The following is a 17,846-nucleotide window of genomic DNA, read 5'->3' as shown; positions in this document are numbered from 1 at the left end:
AAGAAAAAAAGTTTTTAATTTCTTAAATAAATAAATTTTTCGTTTTCTGAATCGGTTGAAACAGCAATCTTTCCAAGGTTTTATATCCGTGTTTCTTATTTTACATTGGACATTAAAGTCCCCATGAAATCAAAAGATTTTTGGGCTTTTAGTATGAATATGTTAGCATTACTGGTATCTATAAGCTAATGTGCTCTGAAACAATGACACAATTCGCATTTAGAAGCTATAAAGCATATATATTTTTTTATATAAGCATATATAAAGTCGCTCACTTCCACCAATATGGATCGATGATTTAATGACATCCCTCTGCACTTCAGCTTCTCATCAGATTTTCTGTCCAATCAAAGGCTCTCTAAAATCTAAAGCATCCCGCCCCCTACATTATAAACAGACGCTGAAGCTGCAGATAAAATCTGTCACTTTTTCACACATTTACTATTTTCTACATTGGGGAGAATGGTTTCACATTAGTGTCATGCGAACTGCCGCAGCGTTCACACATTATATATTTTGCTATATTTAAAAGCGATATCGAGGAGCTTAGGACAAAGTTCAACGGCTCTGGCCGAGCTGTGATATAAAATAAATGCTATTGGCTCTTTTAAAAAGGGGAGGTGCTGTTCGATATGCCCTGTCTTCCTGTTTCAGTGGAAATTACGTTAACACATTGAATAATGATGCATAAAGGCACTTCAGTGGGACATTAAGGGATAACCCACCAGAGTAGCCTACACTGATTAATGTAGTTTGAACCTTTGTTTACCTTGAGCTTAATTTTGTTTAACCTGTCCATATTGGTATCTGCATAATTTGTCTTGTTTGAACATTAAATTTGCACCAAAATACTACACTTGTTGATTACACATACAGCCTTTGATAACAACAATGAAAACTAGATCATCTTAAAAACATCTTTAATAAAATGCATATTAGAATAACATTGTCAACTCCTTTCTGCTTCAAACACAGTAACCCTGAAAACTAACTTTTTGAGTGGTAACATTGTGGCCACACAAAAGTGTCACCGTCTGTGATAGGTTTGAGCAAAAACGTGAATTTCCCAACAAAGGCTGCAGTATCCAAAATATTGTCCTTCAATTACACAATTCAGGGTTGTGTAAAAAGTAACTTTTGACATCATTATAGTTCTTGCGCTTAAGTGAAATTCCCTCCTGGCTTTTAACAGTTGATACAGCTGAAGTTGTTATCCCATGGGATTCATTTGACTGGCATGATCTCAATATGGGGATTATCACAAATCCAGAATAATCACTCTAAAGCATGCAATACAGAGCAGTGTTTCTCAATCGGGTGGGTCACAACACAAAGTGGGTCGCAAGTGTCCTCTTATAGGGTCATGCAGGCTAAACAATGGGAAGTGCAAATAATAAAATCCAACTAACCATATAATCACACATAGTTAGTATGCCTTATCAACCTTAAAGGAAGGAGAAAATCCATAATGTACTTCAATTGAACTAAACTATTACCTTCCATACTATATTTCATGCTATAAGATATAATACAGTGAAGTTAAAAGATTAAGATCATTAGCCCAGTTCAGTCTGGTAAACTGATGCCTTGGGTCACAATGATTATGTGATCTGGTACACTTTTGCTATCTCAATTGCAGGGCATCTTTCGTTTAGTCTTTTGAAGCTGATCAAGAATCAGTAAACGTGCAGCAAAAAAACAATCTTGCATATTTGAAATATGATAAATATTTAATAGAGCTGCTTTTATAAAAATAAGTTAAGCAATTTTCAACTTTTTATAAGTTATACAAGATTCAACTAATTTTTAAGACAGTTTAATGTCGTTGAAATTTAAACATAAACAAACAACAAAGTTGATTGTCCTTAATTTTGAGGCAGCAACATATTTAGATCATCTATATTTGCAATGTATGTTTGGGCATTTTTACATTTAATGCCATTAAGTATAATCACACACACACACACACACACACACACACACACACACACACACACACACACACACACACACACACACACACAGAACAAGAATATAAACGCAACACTTTTGTTTTTGCCCCCATTTTTCATGAGCTGAGATTTTTTCAATGTACACAAAAAGCCTGTTTCTCTCAAATATTGTTCACAAATTTCTCTAAATCTTAGTGAACACTTTTTCTTTACCGACATAATCCATCCACCTCATAGGTGTGGCATATCAAGATGCTGATTAGACAGCATGATTATTGCACAGGTGTGCCTTAGGCTGGCCACAATAAAAGGCCACTCTAAAATGTGCAGTTTAATCACACAGCACAATGCCACAGATGTCGCAAGTTTTGAGGGAGCGTGCAATTGGCATGCTGACTGTAGGAATGTCCACCAGAGCTGTTGCCCATAAATTGAATGTTAATTTCCCTACCACACCAGCCAAGGACCTCCACATCCAGCATCTTCACCTCCAAGATCGTCTGAGACCAGCCACTCGGACAGCTGCTGCAAAAAACGATTTGCATAACCAAAGAATTTCTGCACAAACTGTCAGAAACCGTCTCAGGGAAGCTCATCTGCATGCTCGTCATCCTCATCGGGGTCTCGACCTGACTGCAGTTCGTCATTGTAAACGACTTGACTGGGCAAATGCTCACATTTAATGGCGTAAGCACTTTGGAGAGGTGTTCTCTTCACGGATGAATCCTGGTTTTCACTGTACAGGGCAGATGGCATCGTGTGGTTGAGCGGTTTGCTGATGTCAACGTTGTGGATCGAGTGGCCTATGGTGGCGGTGGGTTATGGTATGGGCAGGCGTATGTAATGGAAAACAAACACAGGTGCATTTTATTGATGGCATTGTGAATGCACAGAGATACCGTGACGAGATCCTGAGGCCCATTGTTGTGCCATTCATCCACGACCATCACCTCATGTTGCAGCATGATAATGCATGGCCCCATGTTGCAAGGATCTGTACACAATTCTTGGGAGCCGAAAACATCCCAGTTCTTGCATGGCCAGCATACTCACTGGACATGTCATCCATTGAGCATGTTTGGGATGCTCTGGATCGGCGTATACGACAGTGTGTTCCAGGTCCTGCCAATATCCAGCAACTTCCCACAGCCATTGAAGAGGAGTGGACCAACATTCCACAGGCCACAATTAACAACCTGATCAACACTATGTAAAGGAGATGTGTGGCCTTTTATTGTGGCCAGCCTAAGGCACACCTGTGCAACAATCATGCTGCCTGGCCAGCCTAAGGCACACCTGTGTAATAATCATGCTGTCTAATCAGCATCTTGATATACAACACCTGTGAGGTGGATGGATTATCTCAGCAAAGGAGAAGTGCTCGCTAACACCAATTTTGACAGATTTGTGAACAATATTTGAGAGGAATAGACCTTTTGTATACATAGAAAAAGTCTTAGATCTTTGAGTTCAGCTCATGAAAAGTGGGGGCAAAAACAAAAGTGTTGCATTTATAATTTTGTTCAGTGTGTGTGTGTGTGTATATATATATATATATATATATATATATATATATATATATTATTGCCGTATACGTGGATCCGCCTGTTTAAGAGTATAATGCAAACCTGTGGCTTGCTTTTAGCGGGGATCAAACTGGCAATTTTCTGACAATGTTAACCACAATGCCACATCGCCTAATTTTGTAAACATGAAAAAAGAACCTATAGGTTTGATAAAATTGAAGGACACTTTTAAAAGCAGGAAGATGTTTAGCAGAGAACTTCCAATGTGATTACATATTCACACATGCTGCTTTGGGCAGAGAGAGAGACTGACAGAAAGAGAAGAAATTAAGGGCCTCTCTGCTCTCCTCTCCCTTTGAAATTCAATAAATTCGACCTTTTATTTAAGACTAGTTTGCATCACTTTAATCAACAACACATGGCACATGAATCTTCGATTCCCCCAAATACCCCTCAGATATTTTACAAGGAACTGTCTAAGAAGTTATTTACCAAAAAACTGTATGGTAACACTGGTAGATGCCCTTATCATTACTGATATAAATAATATCATTTCTTAACAGTGGATCAATAAAACAGTTATGAGTTTTCAATATCTGACTAGGCTGGAGCAACATGGTGCATAAACCAGGAACCAAATCAGCCCAGCCTCAGAAATGTACTTATTACGTCTCTGATATGTCAACTGCCCTATTATGTTCACAACCTTAACATTTTGCATAAAATCTTCTGCTCATTTGCCAACAAACAACTCTACAAGTTCAAAACATTGATGTTTCTAATGGCAATCTGAAATTATATCAACACAAATAACCAACCATCTGCAACATGATTCCTGCAGAGCTCTGTTTTTTGGGTCTCCATGTTCAGTTCACCTGTCGTTCTTTATTTGCTGCAGTAGAGTGTTTGCTCACAGCTTCATTTGTCTCTTCGATCTAATCCCAGTCATTCTTTCAATTGTTGTCACTTATGATTAATTAACAAATTAAAACTGTAATCATCACATAATTAAGAGGTCTGTTGTACTCCAAGAGGTAATTTAATCAAACAGAAACTTCACAAGCAACATTTGTCTTTATATAGAGTTGTCTTTATGGGACTGGAGATAGCCTAACCAAGACAGCAAACTGTTGTGATATGTTTGAAAGATCCTGTTCAACCATGGTATCTGGTATAATGGTAGACCTCAGTGCATCAAAAGGGATTCGTGGAAAAACATATAAGTTGGTTATAGTAGAAATACATAAACATATATTTGTTTTTTTAATATGAAAATAGATGATATTTTGAAGAATGTTGGTAACCAGACAGTTGACGGTAATGACTTCCATAGTATTTTTTTTTCCGTACTATACGGAGTTCAATAGTTACCTTCAAAAGTCTGGTTTCCAACATTCTTAATCTTATTTTGTGCTCAACAGAAGAAAGAAACTCATACAGGTTGGGAACAACTTGAGGGTGAGTAAAAGATGATTTTTGGGTGAACTATCTTTAAAAACCTGGGCGCCAGTTGTCTTAATTTAAAGAAGTATAAAATTAAATGAAGTTCCTAAACGTAAGTTAGGGAGGAGTGAGCCAATCTAATCTTTCAATCAACAGCCAGAGTATATAAGCAGCCGCTTACCTCTTCCTAGCATCAGCTGTTCCAGTATCCCTCCACCTCCCCAAACTCCACCTTCATCTTAGGTACCTTGCCCTTAAATTATCAGGTCCTACATTTAGCCACTGGGGGGGTATATCAGAGCTTGAGTTGAAGCTGCTTCATCGAGCCCCTCTCCAGTGGACAGCAAGCCAAATAAGTTTAACCTAATATCTTAAAGATTTTATGGGCAAACAAACTCTTTAAACTAAAGGTAAAATTTAAATTGGCTAGTCATTAAACAACTGAAAGCTATTTGCACTGGAAACCCACTAGCATGTACTTATCAAACATGTACTTACTTGAATTCCCTCATCTGTTGACCCTCATCTGACGGCTGTTGTGTGTTTCAATGGAAAGCTATATTTTGCATAGAGCCTGCATGCGGGTGATCCGAGTCCCATTTAAACATAATATAAGGTGAGTTTCTGACTTTAAATGAAGGGAGGAATTCAGTTGTGTTGTGTATGTGAAATAAAGATATGATGCTACGGCGGATGAGACTGTTATACATACACATCTCAGAGAGAAGCTTCATCTGTCCCTGTGATTGTAAAACGAATGTTTATTTTTCACAAACCAGTAACGGATTCTCCATCCAGCTGTTTTACATTTACTTTTAATTCCTTTTGTAATACTTCCCTCTTGTAGAAATCCCATAAGTATCTTTTTGAAATGGAGACCCACTAACACACGCATTCTCTCACACACACTTCAGCGGACACAATGCACACACAATATAAACAAGCAGGGATTACAATGAGAACAGAAAAGGCTAATGTTGTCTCATGACCACACTTTTTCCACCAGGCGTTTCCCAAGAGACGTGAATTCCATCCTCTAATCTTATTTGTCATTGCATATTAGGGCCTTACTTGTGTTTACAAACCATATTCCTCTGCACTTGATACACAAGGCTAAGAGCTATGGAATCGAATCGGAGTGAAAGCCAATCCACGCTGGAGAAAACACAGTTTGGGATGTTAGAGAAACGGTCTGAAGCACCTCCTCTAGTATCAAGAGGGGTAACAGTATCCCTGCTAGAATGTAACTGTTTATCATGGGCTAGTGTTCGGCAGGGGCTGCCAGAGCTGTGTGTGCTAAACAATGCACTCATTCAGGCTGTCGCGCATCTGCTAGTGATCTGGGACGGGACGTCGATATGCTCTCAAGGACGACGGCCTCTGGTCCGATCCAGAGGAGAGAGGAGGTCTCGTGCCACCGTGTCCTACATGTGCCATGCTTGAAAGCGAATTCACCAGTGGATTGGAGGTGCAAAAAAAGAGAAGGAGGGAAACTGGGAGTGATGTATTTTTGGTTAAACATTCAGATTTTTCTTTCTTTTCCATTAAGATAAACAAAAAATCATCTGTGTGACTTTCATCTCCATCTTTACAGTCCATTAACTCTTTCTGTTAAAAGTTGTTGGCATGTTCCTCACAGAATATCAGGTTTGGTTGGTGTCTGTAAGAGATCAGCCTTACCTTAAATATTGAAATAAAAGAGGTTTAGAATGTGATTTGTTTGTTGCAGGTGGACCTGTGTGCACTTTAAGATGCCCCCCAAAGTGGTTCTTAACTTTGTGAACCAAAAATTGGTCACAGGTCTGTTTTGATAATGTTGCAGGACAGCAGGTGAAAAATAAGGTTAAACAGGCATATTCAAATGCAACTCACCATGCTATCATGCATAGCAAAGTAAAAAATAAAACACTTCCCATATCTTTTTCGTATTAGCATCAAAAGTCATGTGTCACTCATAATGTTTTAATATATTTTGCTGCAAATTCACCTGTCTTTAATACTAATACAATGTTTGTTCCATGTTTATATATATATTATATATATATATATATATATATATATATATATATATATATAGGTTATTTCAAGCTTCAGTGAAGATCTATTTTTGACTTTTGTGTGTGTGAGTGAGATTGAACATTACCTTAGACAAGTTAAATTAAGAGCTTTTTGGTGCAAAATTTTGTGTCAAAGGGTCATGTAGCATATATATATATATATATATATATATATATATATATATATATATATATATATATATATATATATATATATATATGCTAAGTCACTCTCTTGCTTGTAACACATTTGTTTGGCCCCAGTAAATTCTTGTCTGTCACTCCAGCGTGGGTTTTAATTACCTGTAGATATCTCTCTCATAAACACCATACAACCCATTATGACAATTCCACCTGGGCAAAGATGTTTAATTAAAAGGAAATGATTAGGACCCCTTGACTGTTTCATTTCCATTAATTGTCTCGTACAACAATATCAAGAACCCCCTGCGGAGCCCTGATAACGCGCGCGGGGTGAATGATAACACATCAGACAACGGCACCTATTCACTGCTATCGCGCGACAACCTCCGCCACGCGTGGAGTCCTGAGTGAAAACCGATCTGTGGAAAATTGGGGAGGAAATAGCCTTCCCGGGATCAGCGTGGCCGTATAGAGTTGCGGTGGAGGCCCCTCCCCCTGTCTGGCTCGCTCTTTTTTTCTCAACCCCTTGGTTGGCTTTCCGAGAGGGCTCGATCCTATTTACGCTCAGACCGCTGAGAAATAGCAGGCAGAAGATGGCTGACTCGACCGGGCACGGTGAGCCCGCAACACCAGCACCAGCACCAGCATCAACTTCACTAGGGCTTCTCGCGCGCCTGCCATTCGCTGCCACTCCGCAACTCTGAAACGGCCCCGCCTCGCTCCGTGCCGTGCGCCCGCGGGGTTTTTACCCCCAAATATTGACAGAGATTTAAAGAAAACATGGCTGAGATGGAGAAAGAGGGAAGACCTCCGGAAAACAAGAGGAGCAGAAAGCCAGCTCACCCCGTGAAGAGGGAAATTAACGCAGAGATGAAGGTAGGTAGTGCGCGCTCTCTCTCTCACTGGCGCCCATAAAGGCTTGTCATTTTTGGATGCGTTGAGCGCACCGCCGCTCCGCCCTCGGACTGAATATAGAGAACCGATTCATTCAAGCGCTGTGTGTTTGGGGTTAATCAGCTAACTTTGATTTTTTTTGGGGGGGGGGGTTGCAGAACAGGTCGGCATTATTCCTCCCGTTTCTTTTTTTAGCTTAATTCACGCACCTTCCAGACTACTCTGGTCTCGCTTTCCAGTGCTTGAGATTATTTTTTTAAATTGTATTTTATATTGAATTGAGTTTTATTTAAACATATATTTGTATGAGTTTCAAGATCATATGTACGTAAAATATAAAATGTTCCCAGTCACATCACGAGATGGTTTAGGATGAAATCCCCTTGTTGGTTCCAATGTAGTTGATGGAAAACCCAGTGCGTCAGTCTCCGCGTCAAATTGCTGCGTTACTATACTACTACTACTACTAGCGCGTTACTATATCTCTGCTAAACACTACATAAACATCAGAACAGAGTAAAAACTCAATAATGAAACGGAATGCATGTTGGAAGGGTGCATCTGTCCAGCTGTTCTGATGGGAAGCGCCGGTCACTCCAGATGTGCATCTGTTCAACACTGACTGAACGCTGTCTGCTCGTGACAAATGCACATTAAAAAGCCTTTTGTGGGTATTTGCTATATGCAATCATGTTTTCGTTTATTCAAGATCTAGGAGACTCTTTCACTTTTTTCTGTTTGAGGATAGCCGTGTGTGTGTATGTTTAGAAGGCGCACACAGGCGCTTTGTCTCCTGGTTGTGTGGTGCTCATTGTCTGAAGCGTTTGCATCCGCTGCCATGCAGCCTAATGTTTTGGAAACGCCAGATTTTATTTGTGCTCTTTATCAGAACAATCTACATTAATTCTGATAGCAACATCATGGTGAACAGGGACGCATTCCATTATTATTAATATTGATCTGATCATGTGTTTAGGTCACTGTAAACGCGTGTGTGGCTTTGGTGATTTCGCTCCGTTCGCTTTCTTTCTTGTCAGTGATTATTTGACTGAACCTGCGCGAGGCTCACCGGTCCGCCGGGGCTCTAAATTTGACAGATATTGATCGACCTGTAGCGGAGATACAAGCGTGCGTCTCCCTGGTCTCCTTAAAACACACACAAACACACACACACACACACACAGCAATGCTGTACTTGCAGAAACGGACTTATTCTGGAGCTGTGAGGTGTGAATTATTGGGGGTTTCAGGGGTCTGAACCCCTCTGATATCATTTCCTGTTTATGTCAAATGACAACAAAACCGCTGCATGCTGCATTTACTGCTTTTTATAGAAATAATAATAAAAGTAATAAATTATGCCAAAAATTTTTTAAAGTCAAACTTTGATTGACACCCTTTTATTTTTTTTTTGTCTTCTGACAATTGCACCACTTAGATGTTTATGATGATCAAAATCAATTTTAATTCAGAAATTGAAACTGCTCATCAAAAAAGTGAATTTAAGACTAAAAATTAATTTAGAAAAAAATTAATTCAGACAAAAAAAAGTCACATCTGACCTGTGAACATGAAGTTTTGAGTGTTAAGGACCTTTTCTGTCTGCTTTTTATCAACGAACAAAGCAAAATAAATCACTGCCTATGTGTAACGAGTTTCCATTGTCTTTCACACTGCTGACCTTTTCTTTAATAAGGAATCAATTTTTGTACTATCAGTTTTTGACAGAAAGGAATTGAAACAAATATCGCGCTGCACAAATAATCTTCAATTTGTTGAAATATTTTTTGTCCTTTACATTACTTGATATTGTACTAAGAGTAATGTATATGAACAAATTTGTCATTCTGTCTGCTTAGAGCTTGAGGATGAAACAACTCAAGCTGTGCTTTGGGTTACGAAATAAGAGAATACAATTTGGAAAGAGTAAATGTGGACGGATGCTGTAAGAATTGTCACCTGAGTGAAGTATAGGCAGTCAGTAACTTTCTTTCATTTAGAACTCAATTCAAAGACTGTGGCTTCCACATTTCAGATCTTGTTAACTTATGCACTTCTCTTGTCTGCAATCTATAATGCACAATTCAGTGATATCTCCCAATACTTCAAATCTGTAACACAGTGTTTAGTCTTTATTTTCTGCACAATGCGCATCTCCAAAGGTCTGTGGTGAGTGTTGGCCTTGTCAGCGGTGTTGTGTGTACAAGTCAGGCACAAATCTGTCATTTCATCCGTAGAGTTGTCATTTTGACCACAGAGCTGTGGATAAAACTGATCTCTGCCTTGATTTTGACAGAGACCAATAGAGTGTCTGAGGTCATCCAGCATCCAACAGTTGTCAGCAATTCACCTTACTGTCGGACGAATATACATAATATGATAACATGGTCACACACCATGACAAAACATATAGCTGGTGATAAGGCACTACCTTCTTCAGTAACACATACACAAACATGTACATTTAACAGCAAATCAGCCGAGTCTGCTGAGCAGTGCTACTGTATATACATATACACGCACATTTAAAACAAATAAAGTCTGAGATAGAGCCTCTCATTTTTGTCATTTATAATGTACTATGCTTCATCATCATGCGAACTTCTCAAACAATTGACAAAGGTTTTTGAAACACTGTTTTTCAGAGACAACCACCCACAAAAAAAACTTCTCATTCTGTGATCTATCTGATAGGATTCTGCAAGTTAAATGCCTCTTTGCAAAAATGAATTATGAAGAGAATGTGATGATGACGTATGAGATTGGCTCTGATGTTATACACTAATGCTTGTAATGTCAGGCCACTCGCTGAGTTTTAAGGGTCTATTAACCATTAAACGTCATTTTGAAGGATTAATTGAATATATATATTGAATCTTTGATAGACATCAAAGTATAAGTGAATTTACCTTTATTCCACAAGGTAGCAATGTCTGATACACAATTATGAAGTGACGTTTCACTCATGTTACCACAGTCAGAAAACAAAAGAATAGGAAATATCATCAGCAAAACTTGAAATGTCTGCAGCGATTTAATGTAGGAAAAATACTGAACGCAATCAAATATTAGTGTCACTGTCACTTGATGGTGGATCTGGTGAAGAAGCTGTAAGCGATCAAAATATTGATTTTGAAGACGTTGAAAATGATTTTGAGAATATGTTTGAGATGGTGAATATGAGCCAGATGCTGAATGTATTGGGATATGAGCTCTGACGTTACTGAAAGGTAACAAAATTGTAATTGTAACTCTAATATCAGGAGAGTTTTATATTATCGCGACAGGTAGAGATCCATCTGTGTTAAACATAGATCCGGGTCGCTAAAGACCCAAATATGTAATAATGATTGTTGAAACATTTATGCATTTAAGAGTTAAACGTTCTGTTTTTCTGGTCTGTTACAGAGTTTAGCTAAGAAATGTACATATTTTTACCTGAAAGATAACTTAAAAGATCATACACTCTCAGAAAAAAATGGTACAAAAGCTGTCACTGCAGTGGTACTCTTTAAGAAGGTAGTAATATGTACTATTTAGGTACTAATATGCAACCTTTAGGGATATATAAGGTACAAAGTTGTATCTTTTAATGGGTACTGCTCCAGTTAAGGCTTTTGCATCTTTTTTTCTGTACCCTATAAAAATAATATACTTGTGTATAAAGATTCTGCTATAAAAGCAGTGTCGTAACCACCTAGGCATTAAGTGGGACATATTTCCCATAAAATTCAAAAAAGCAATATTCAAAATCGATGTTATTTTTTCAAATACTATTTCTTAAATAATTACGTTTGGTTTCCCTAATTCAGAATACGCTGTCACATCCGTACAACAACATCCCATACATCTTCACCAGACACATGCAGGTGCCCTAGATAACCCATGCACATACCCCATATAGGTCCTGCAGATAGACCACAGAGACACCGGGACAGCTGAGGGCGGTGGTCCCATGCATATGCAAACCGCACCGATGAACAATGTGCATGTGTCATGGCCCATGTAAATGAAAAACAGGAAACAGCAAAGCCATGGAGACAAAACAAAACTTTTCCCCAAACATTTGCGTCAACAGACACAGATCAGGTTCTGTGGAATCAAAGCTAAATTTGATATGCGGTGTAGAGTAACCAGAGGAGGGTTTAGAGCAAGGGTCTGTTTGAGGGGTTTGAGATACATGAGCGAACAGGTGTCGAAAATCGCAGCGAGGCTGAATACTTCCATCCCATCTGTATTATCAAAATGCGTCTACCGGCTTTCACTCATTTTTTTCGTTCTTTCCTTTCCCCAAACTCATTGAGTTCATGCTTTCCACTGTAAACTCTAGGAAGTCAAGTTGCTTGTTCTTTAAAGGTGAATGAATATTGTTCACTCCTCTGTTTTCTCACAGTCACTTCCTATTTGACGGCCGGTACCTATGTAAATAACTCGTGACATGCACAAACAAAGCATACTGTAACACTTAAAAAGCGTGTGTGTACAAATATAATCTGCGTTTTACTCTGCACTTCCCTTTTATTGCCTCAGTGAGAACTTGAGACCCGAGCATTATGAATTTCTCCCTCTCACGTATCAGATTTCCACCAACACACACACACACACACACACACACACACACACACACACACACACACACACACACACACACACACACACACACACACACACACACACACCCTGACTATGAGGAGTCCCTCGCTTTGGTGCGGTTATTTCTCTGTTTAATTTTTCTCTTACTTCCAAGAAAAGAGACAAAAGAAAAATTGCAAACAGTAAGAACAACAGAGATACAGAAGACTCTAAACAATGTCTTGTGGAGGATTGTACCTCCGAGAGAGATACAGAGAAGAGGCGTCAGACAGTGTTGCCTTCATCTCCGACTGCTTTCATGTGCAGCATGGTAAAATAAGCCCTGTGCTGGTGATTGCCCCGATGGAGAGGGGGATGAGAGAGAGAGAGAGAGAGAGAGAGGGAGGGAGAAGAGAAAGGAATGTATACAGCAATAGGCAGCCTAAGCTGTAAAAACTGAAAGCTGAGAATACAGGCCGGATCGAATATCAAGGAAGGTAGATGGAAATGAAAGCAGAGCATAGTGGTGGGGGAGAAAAAGAGAGAGAGAGAGAGAGAGAGAGAGAGAGAGAGAGAGAGAGAGAGAGAGAGAGAGAGAGAGAGAGAGAGAGAGTGAGAGAGAGTATGGAAGCAAGAAAAAGGGTGATATTCAGTATGAGAGAGAGACAAGAGAAAAAAGCAAGAAGGGAATGGAAAAGTGTGGGTTGGGAGGAGAGGAGAGACAGAGAGAGAGAGAGAGAGAGAGAGAGAGAGAGAGAGAGCAAGACTGGGAAAGAGGTTGGACAGAGGGAAAGTTGGTGAAGGGAGGAGGGAATTTTATCATGGTGTACAGTGACCTACTCTTGTTACTGCGCGCAGGGTGTCCGATTCCCCCCGCCGTCACAATCACGGCAAACAGATATGGAAGGCGGCAGAGAGGGAATGAGATTTGCTGCTTCGTATCTTGTAACTTTTCTCGCTGATGTTTCAGTCTCTCCAAACATGTCCGATTTGATTTTGTCTCTATAGGGGAGCAAATATCCCACTCTATCTTTTTTTTTCATTGAGATTTTTTGGGTTTTTATCAGAGCATGTGTAATTATTGGGCGGCCTTCAGAGGGGAGGAGTGCGGTGCGGGGAATGGAATGGAGTGACATTTAGTGCAGAATCCAGAACATTTGACAGAAATCATGCTGATCTGCAGCACTTAAAAAAGACAAACACACAGTAATGATGCACATGAGGATGTTTTAAATTGTTAGTTTTCCTCTGTGCTTTGTAACAACATTTTTTAAACATATTCGTTTTTTTATTGGTCACGTGAATGCATTGTCTTTGCGATTGGATGATTAAAACACACTAAAAAACTTTCTAGTTTTAAAGGATAGAATAGTTCAGCATTCACTTTTTTTATTGTGTCACTTTATAGCTTTTTCTCCATTTTTAAGAGTGCTTAAATTTTCGGTTTGTTCGGTTTGTTCTCTCTCTATTCTTTTAAAGTGTTTGTTCACCCAAAAATGAAAATTCTGTCATTACTGTAATTACTCACCCTCATGTCGTTCCACACCTGTAAGATTTTCTTTCATCTTCGGAACACAAATTATGATCTTTCTAATGAAATCTGAGAGCTTTCTGTCCCTCGATTGACAGCTTCGGAACTACCACTTTGACGCTTCAAAAAGTCCATAAAGAGATCGTAAAACTAATCCATTTCAATTAAGCGGTTTAGTCCAAAATTTTCTGAAGAGACATGATCACTTTATATGATGAACATGTTTAATTTAACATATAAACATTCATCAAATCACAAATCAGTCGAGGTAAACGGAAGCTTAAACATGTTCGCTTGACGTGCGAGAACGAATGAGATTCATTCTCGTGTGTTACGCAGCACGTTTGAGGTTTGATGCTGTTTGTATGAAAATGGGTGAATTTTGGGGTGAACTAACCATTTAACTCCCTCTCTAATAAATAGAATTATACATTTTCAAAGTGAATATATGTATATATATAAATATATATATACATATGCATTTATTAATAATTTATTTGATCAAATATGCAGAACAAAACTGTAATGTGAAATATTATTATTACAATTTAAAATAATGGTTTTCTATTTGAATATACTTTAAAATATAAATTATTTCTGTGGTGCAAAGCTGAATTTTCATCAGCCAGTACTCCAGTCTTCAGTGTCTCATGATCCTTCAGAAATCATTCTGATATGCTGATTTATTATCAATGTTGGAAACAGTTGTGCTGCTTAATATTTTTTTATAATGATACTTTTTTTCAGGATTCATTGATGAATAAAAAGTTAAAAAGAACAGCATTTATTCCAAATAGAAATCTTTTCTAACAATATAAATCTTTACTATCCCTTTTTATCAATTTAACACATCCTTGCTGAATATAAGTATTAATTTCTTTCAAAACAGAAAGAAAAAACAAATACTGACCCCAAACTTTTGAACGGTAATGTACGTTGTTACAAAAGATTTCTATTTTAAATAAATGCTGTTCTTTTTAACTTTTTATTCCTCAAAGAATCCTGAAAAAAAGTTTCATTATAAAAAAATATTAAGCAGCACAACTGTTTCCAACATTGATAATAAATCAGCATATCAGAATGATTTCTGGAAAAATCACGTGACACTGAAGACTGGAGTACTGGCTGATGAAAATTCAGCTTTACATCACAGAAATAAATGATATTTTAAAGTATATTAAGATAGAAAACTATTAGTTTAAATTGTAATAATATTTTTTCTGTGTATTTAATCAAATAAATGCAGGCTTGAAGAGCATTAGAGACTTCTTTCAAAAACATAAAAAATAGTAATGTTTCCAAACTTTTGACCGGTACTGTATACATATACAACTTGTTAACACCGCAAGTCAGGTCAGCCCTCTTAAGGAAAATCTGGGCACCTCTAAACTCAGCTCAGCTGGTGTTCCCAGACAATCAGGACTCCTGAAGTGCCCTAAAACACTTTAGAGCGAGCTCAGGTGATTCTAGATTGATCTGTGCTGTGCTGATACTGTCTAGGAGGTTTTCCTGTGGACAGGGTGTGATTACTGCTTTGTGACTGACCTTGTGAACTCGATCCTAAAACAGAAGCCTCACCTTACAGAGACCAGAGGCAGGGGCAGGACAGACATCTGGTGGCCATGCAGAGAAAGTGCAGGGGAGAAGTGGAGAAGAGCTGTTCAACTACATGTGCTGTGTGCTTTATATATGCTGTACACTATTCAAGAGTTATGAAAAATGATTTGTTTCTTTATTATCCCTCAATTAGAGTGAATTCTTCATTCGGCCTGTTTTCTTTTAGATCATATGTGTGTGTATGTTTATTATTGTAGTGTAGTAGTTTACACTGGAGAGTAAAATTGTTATTGTACGATGTGGTGATTTACTATAGCAAATGTTAAAGCCCATCCAAACTACATTAAATAGGTATGTATCCGACAACAAAGAACAATAGAGGCCTGTGCTGCTTGACAGTTTAATGCGATTGACTGACAGTTTCTATGTTTGATTGACAGTTGTTGACTCGTGTCTCATCAGGTCCCGTCCAATCGGCCCCTCCCAGGGGCGGGGCAGGCAGGCAATCTCCATGGCAACTCGCCCTACTTGATGGTGAGAGCCTCCCTCAGATTGACTTAAACAGAAAAGCTGACAAAAATAAACAATACATATATGGAAATAAATACATATCTGAATGTTTAGATGCTCATTTACTGTATGTCTTGGAGATGAATACACTGAGATTTCAGAACAGACGGGGGAAAAAAAATATGTTTAATGTAATTTTACAATAAATTGCAACTACATGTCAACTACCAGTCATTAGAGTATTAGTGTACTGTCTGCGAACACTTTATTTTGATGCTCCCATATCAGACACTACTGTCTAGTAACTGCAATTATGTCAACTTATTCTACTAACCCGAACACTAACACCTAACAGTCTACTACAGTCTACTTATACTCTAATGAGAGTTAGTTGACGACATGTAGTTGCAAAGTTGCTTATAGTTAATGTCCAAAGTGTACCATCAAAATAATGTGCAACATTGGATTTATTCTTTCTCTACGTATAAAACTAACACCATAACCACTAACACTCTCCACACAGAATATAAGCAGGCTTTTATTCATTAAGCAATATGCAAACATTTCCAAAGATATTTGACTTGTTTGTCTATGTATGTTAAAGCTACATGATTCTGCTCTGGTCCGGTCAGCTCTGATGTGTTAATAATGCGTCTTCCTCCTCTGCTGACTGGTTGTCTGGCTTAAGTGTTGTTTCCAAGATGTTTGTTTGATGCCCTGGTCAGTTTATAGCCTCTCCAGATTTCATTTTTAAAGGGATGTGGAGCTGAAACGTCTGAAGCTATTTACAGTCAGATTTTGTCGATCGGTTGAGCCACTGTAGAGGATTTCTTGGATGAAAATCCTTTTGGCCCTGGTTCACAGTTGCCCACGCAAATATAAGATTCCCTCTGGAGATTTTTGTTTATCCACCTTGCAAAATCTGCCACTCAGGAGTTTTTTCTTTTTTACATTGATTGTGTCAATGCAGCAACACCTCCCAAACAGACTGCAATTATTTACTATTTAAGATTCCCTCTGTGTGTGTGTGTGTGTGTGTGTGTGTGTGTGTGTGTGTGTGTGTGTGTGTGTGTGTGTGTGTGTGTGTGTGTGTGTGTGTGTGTGTGTGTGTGTGTGTGTGTGTGTGTGTGTGTGTGTGTGTGTGTGTGTGTAGGCATATTCAGTAAGAATGGATTCTGAAATCAATAATTCTGCAATATATATAAAAAAGTGTTTTAGTCAATTTAGCGTATGATGCATAAGCAGTATCTGCAATGTCATCAATTTGTTGAATCCTTACAGATAAAAAAATCTAAATTGAAAATTGCATTTGAAATTGTTCTCTCTCTCTCTTTGCAGAGTTTTGCCGAAAACACCATGAATGAGTTGCTCGGATGGTACGGATATGACAAAGTGGAGTTACGAGACTCAGACGACATAGAGATCCGCAACTACCCTGACGGAGAAATGCGGCAACACATCTCTGTCCTGAAAGGTGAGATCTGACACAGATAGGCCTTCACGACCCACGGCAGGCAGGCAAAAGAAGATTTACACATAGCAAATAGATGGTCTCAAAAGCTAGCACTCATGGATGAAAAACCACAATAGTACAAATTCAAAAGTTAGGGATCAGTAATATTTAAAAAAAATAATAATAATACTTTTATTCAGCAAAGAG

At 38.4% G+C, this 17,846-nt stretch overlaps 1 protein-coding gene across 4 annotated transcripts in view; it reads left to right on the top strand.

Moving 5' to 3' along the window:
• Positions 1-7,642: 7,642 nt before the first annotated feature.
• sobpa (sine oculis binding protein homolog (Drosophila) a) overlaps positions 7,643-17,846 on the top strand; it is a 41,904-nt gene continuing 31,700 nt past the window's right edge. The window contains exons 1-3 of one of the 4 annotated variants that reach the window (XM_077236669.1): positions 7,707-7,998; positions 16,139-16,210; positions 17,525-17,660. In XM_077236669.1, the coding sequence (XP_077092784.1) occupies positions 7,903-7,998; positions 16,139-16,210; positions 17,525-17,660 (304 nt within the window). In that variant the 5' untranslated portion in view covers positions 7,707-7,902. Of the gene's footprint in view, positions 7,999-16,138; positions 16,211-17,524; positions 17,661-17,846 lie in introns of all 4 variants that reach the window. The other 3 variants (XM_077236668.1, XM_077236670.1, XM_077236671.1) reach the window with 3 other exon arrangements.

Source organism: Siphateles boraxobius, unplaced genomic scaffold, assembly GCF_051911475.1.
Source record: "Siphateles boraxobius isolate OS27281-9 unplaced genomic scaffold, OSU_SipBor_1 20, whole genome shotgun sequence".
NCBI lineage: Eukaryota > Metazoa > Chordata > Actinopteri > Cypriniformes > Leuciscidae > Siphateles > Siphateles boraxobius.
This window is presented reverse-complemented; position numbering and strand designations above follow the sequence as displayed.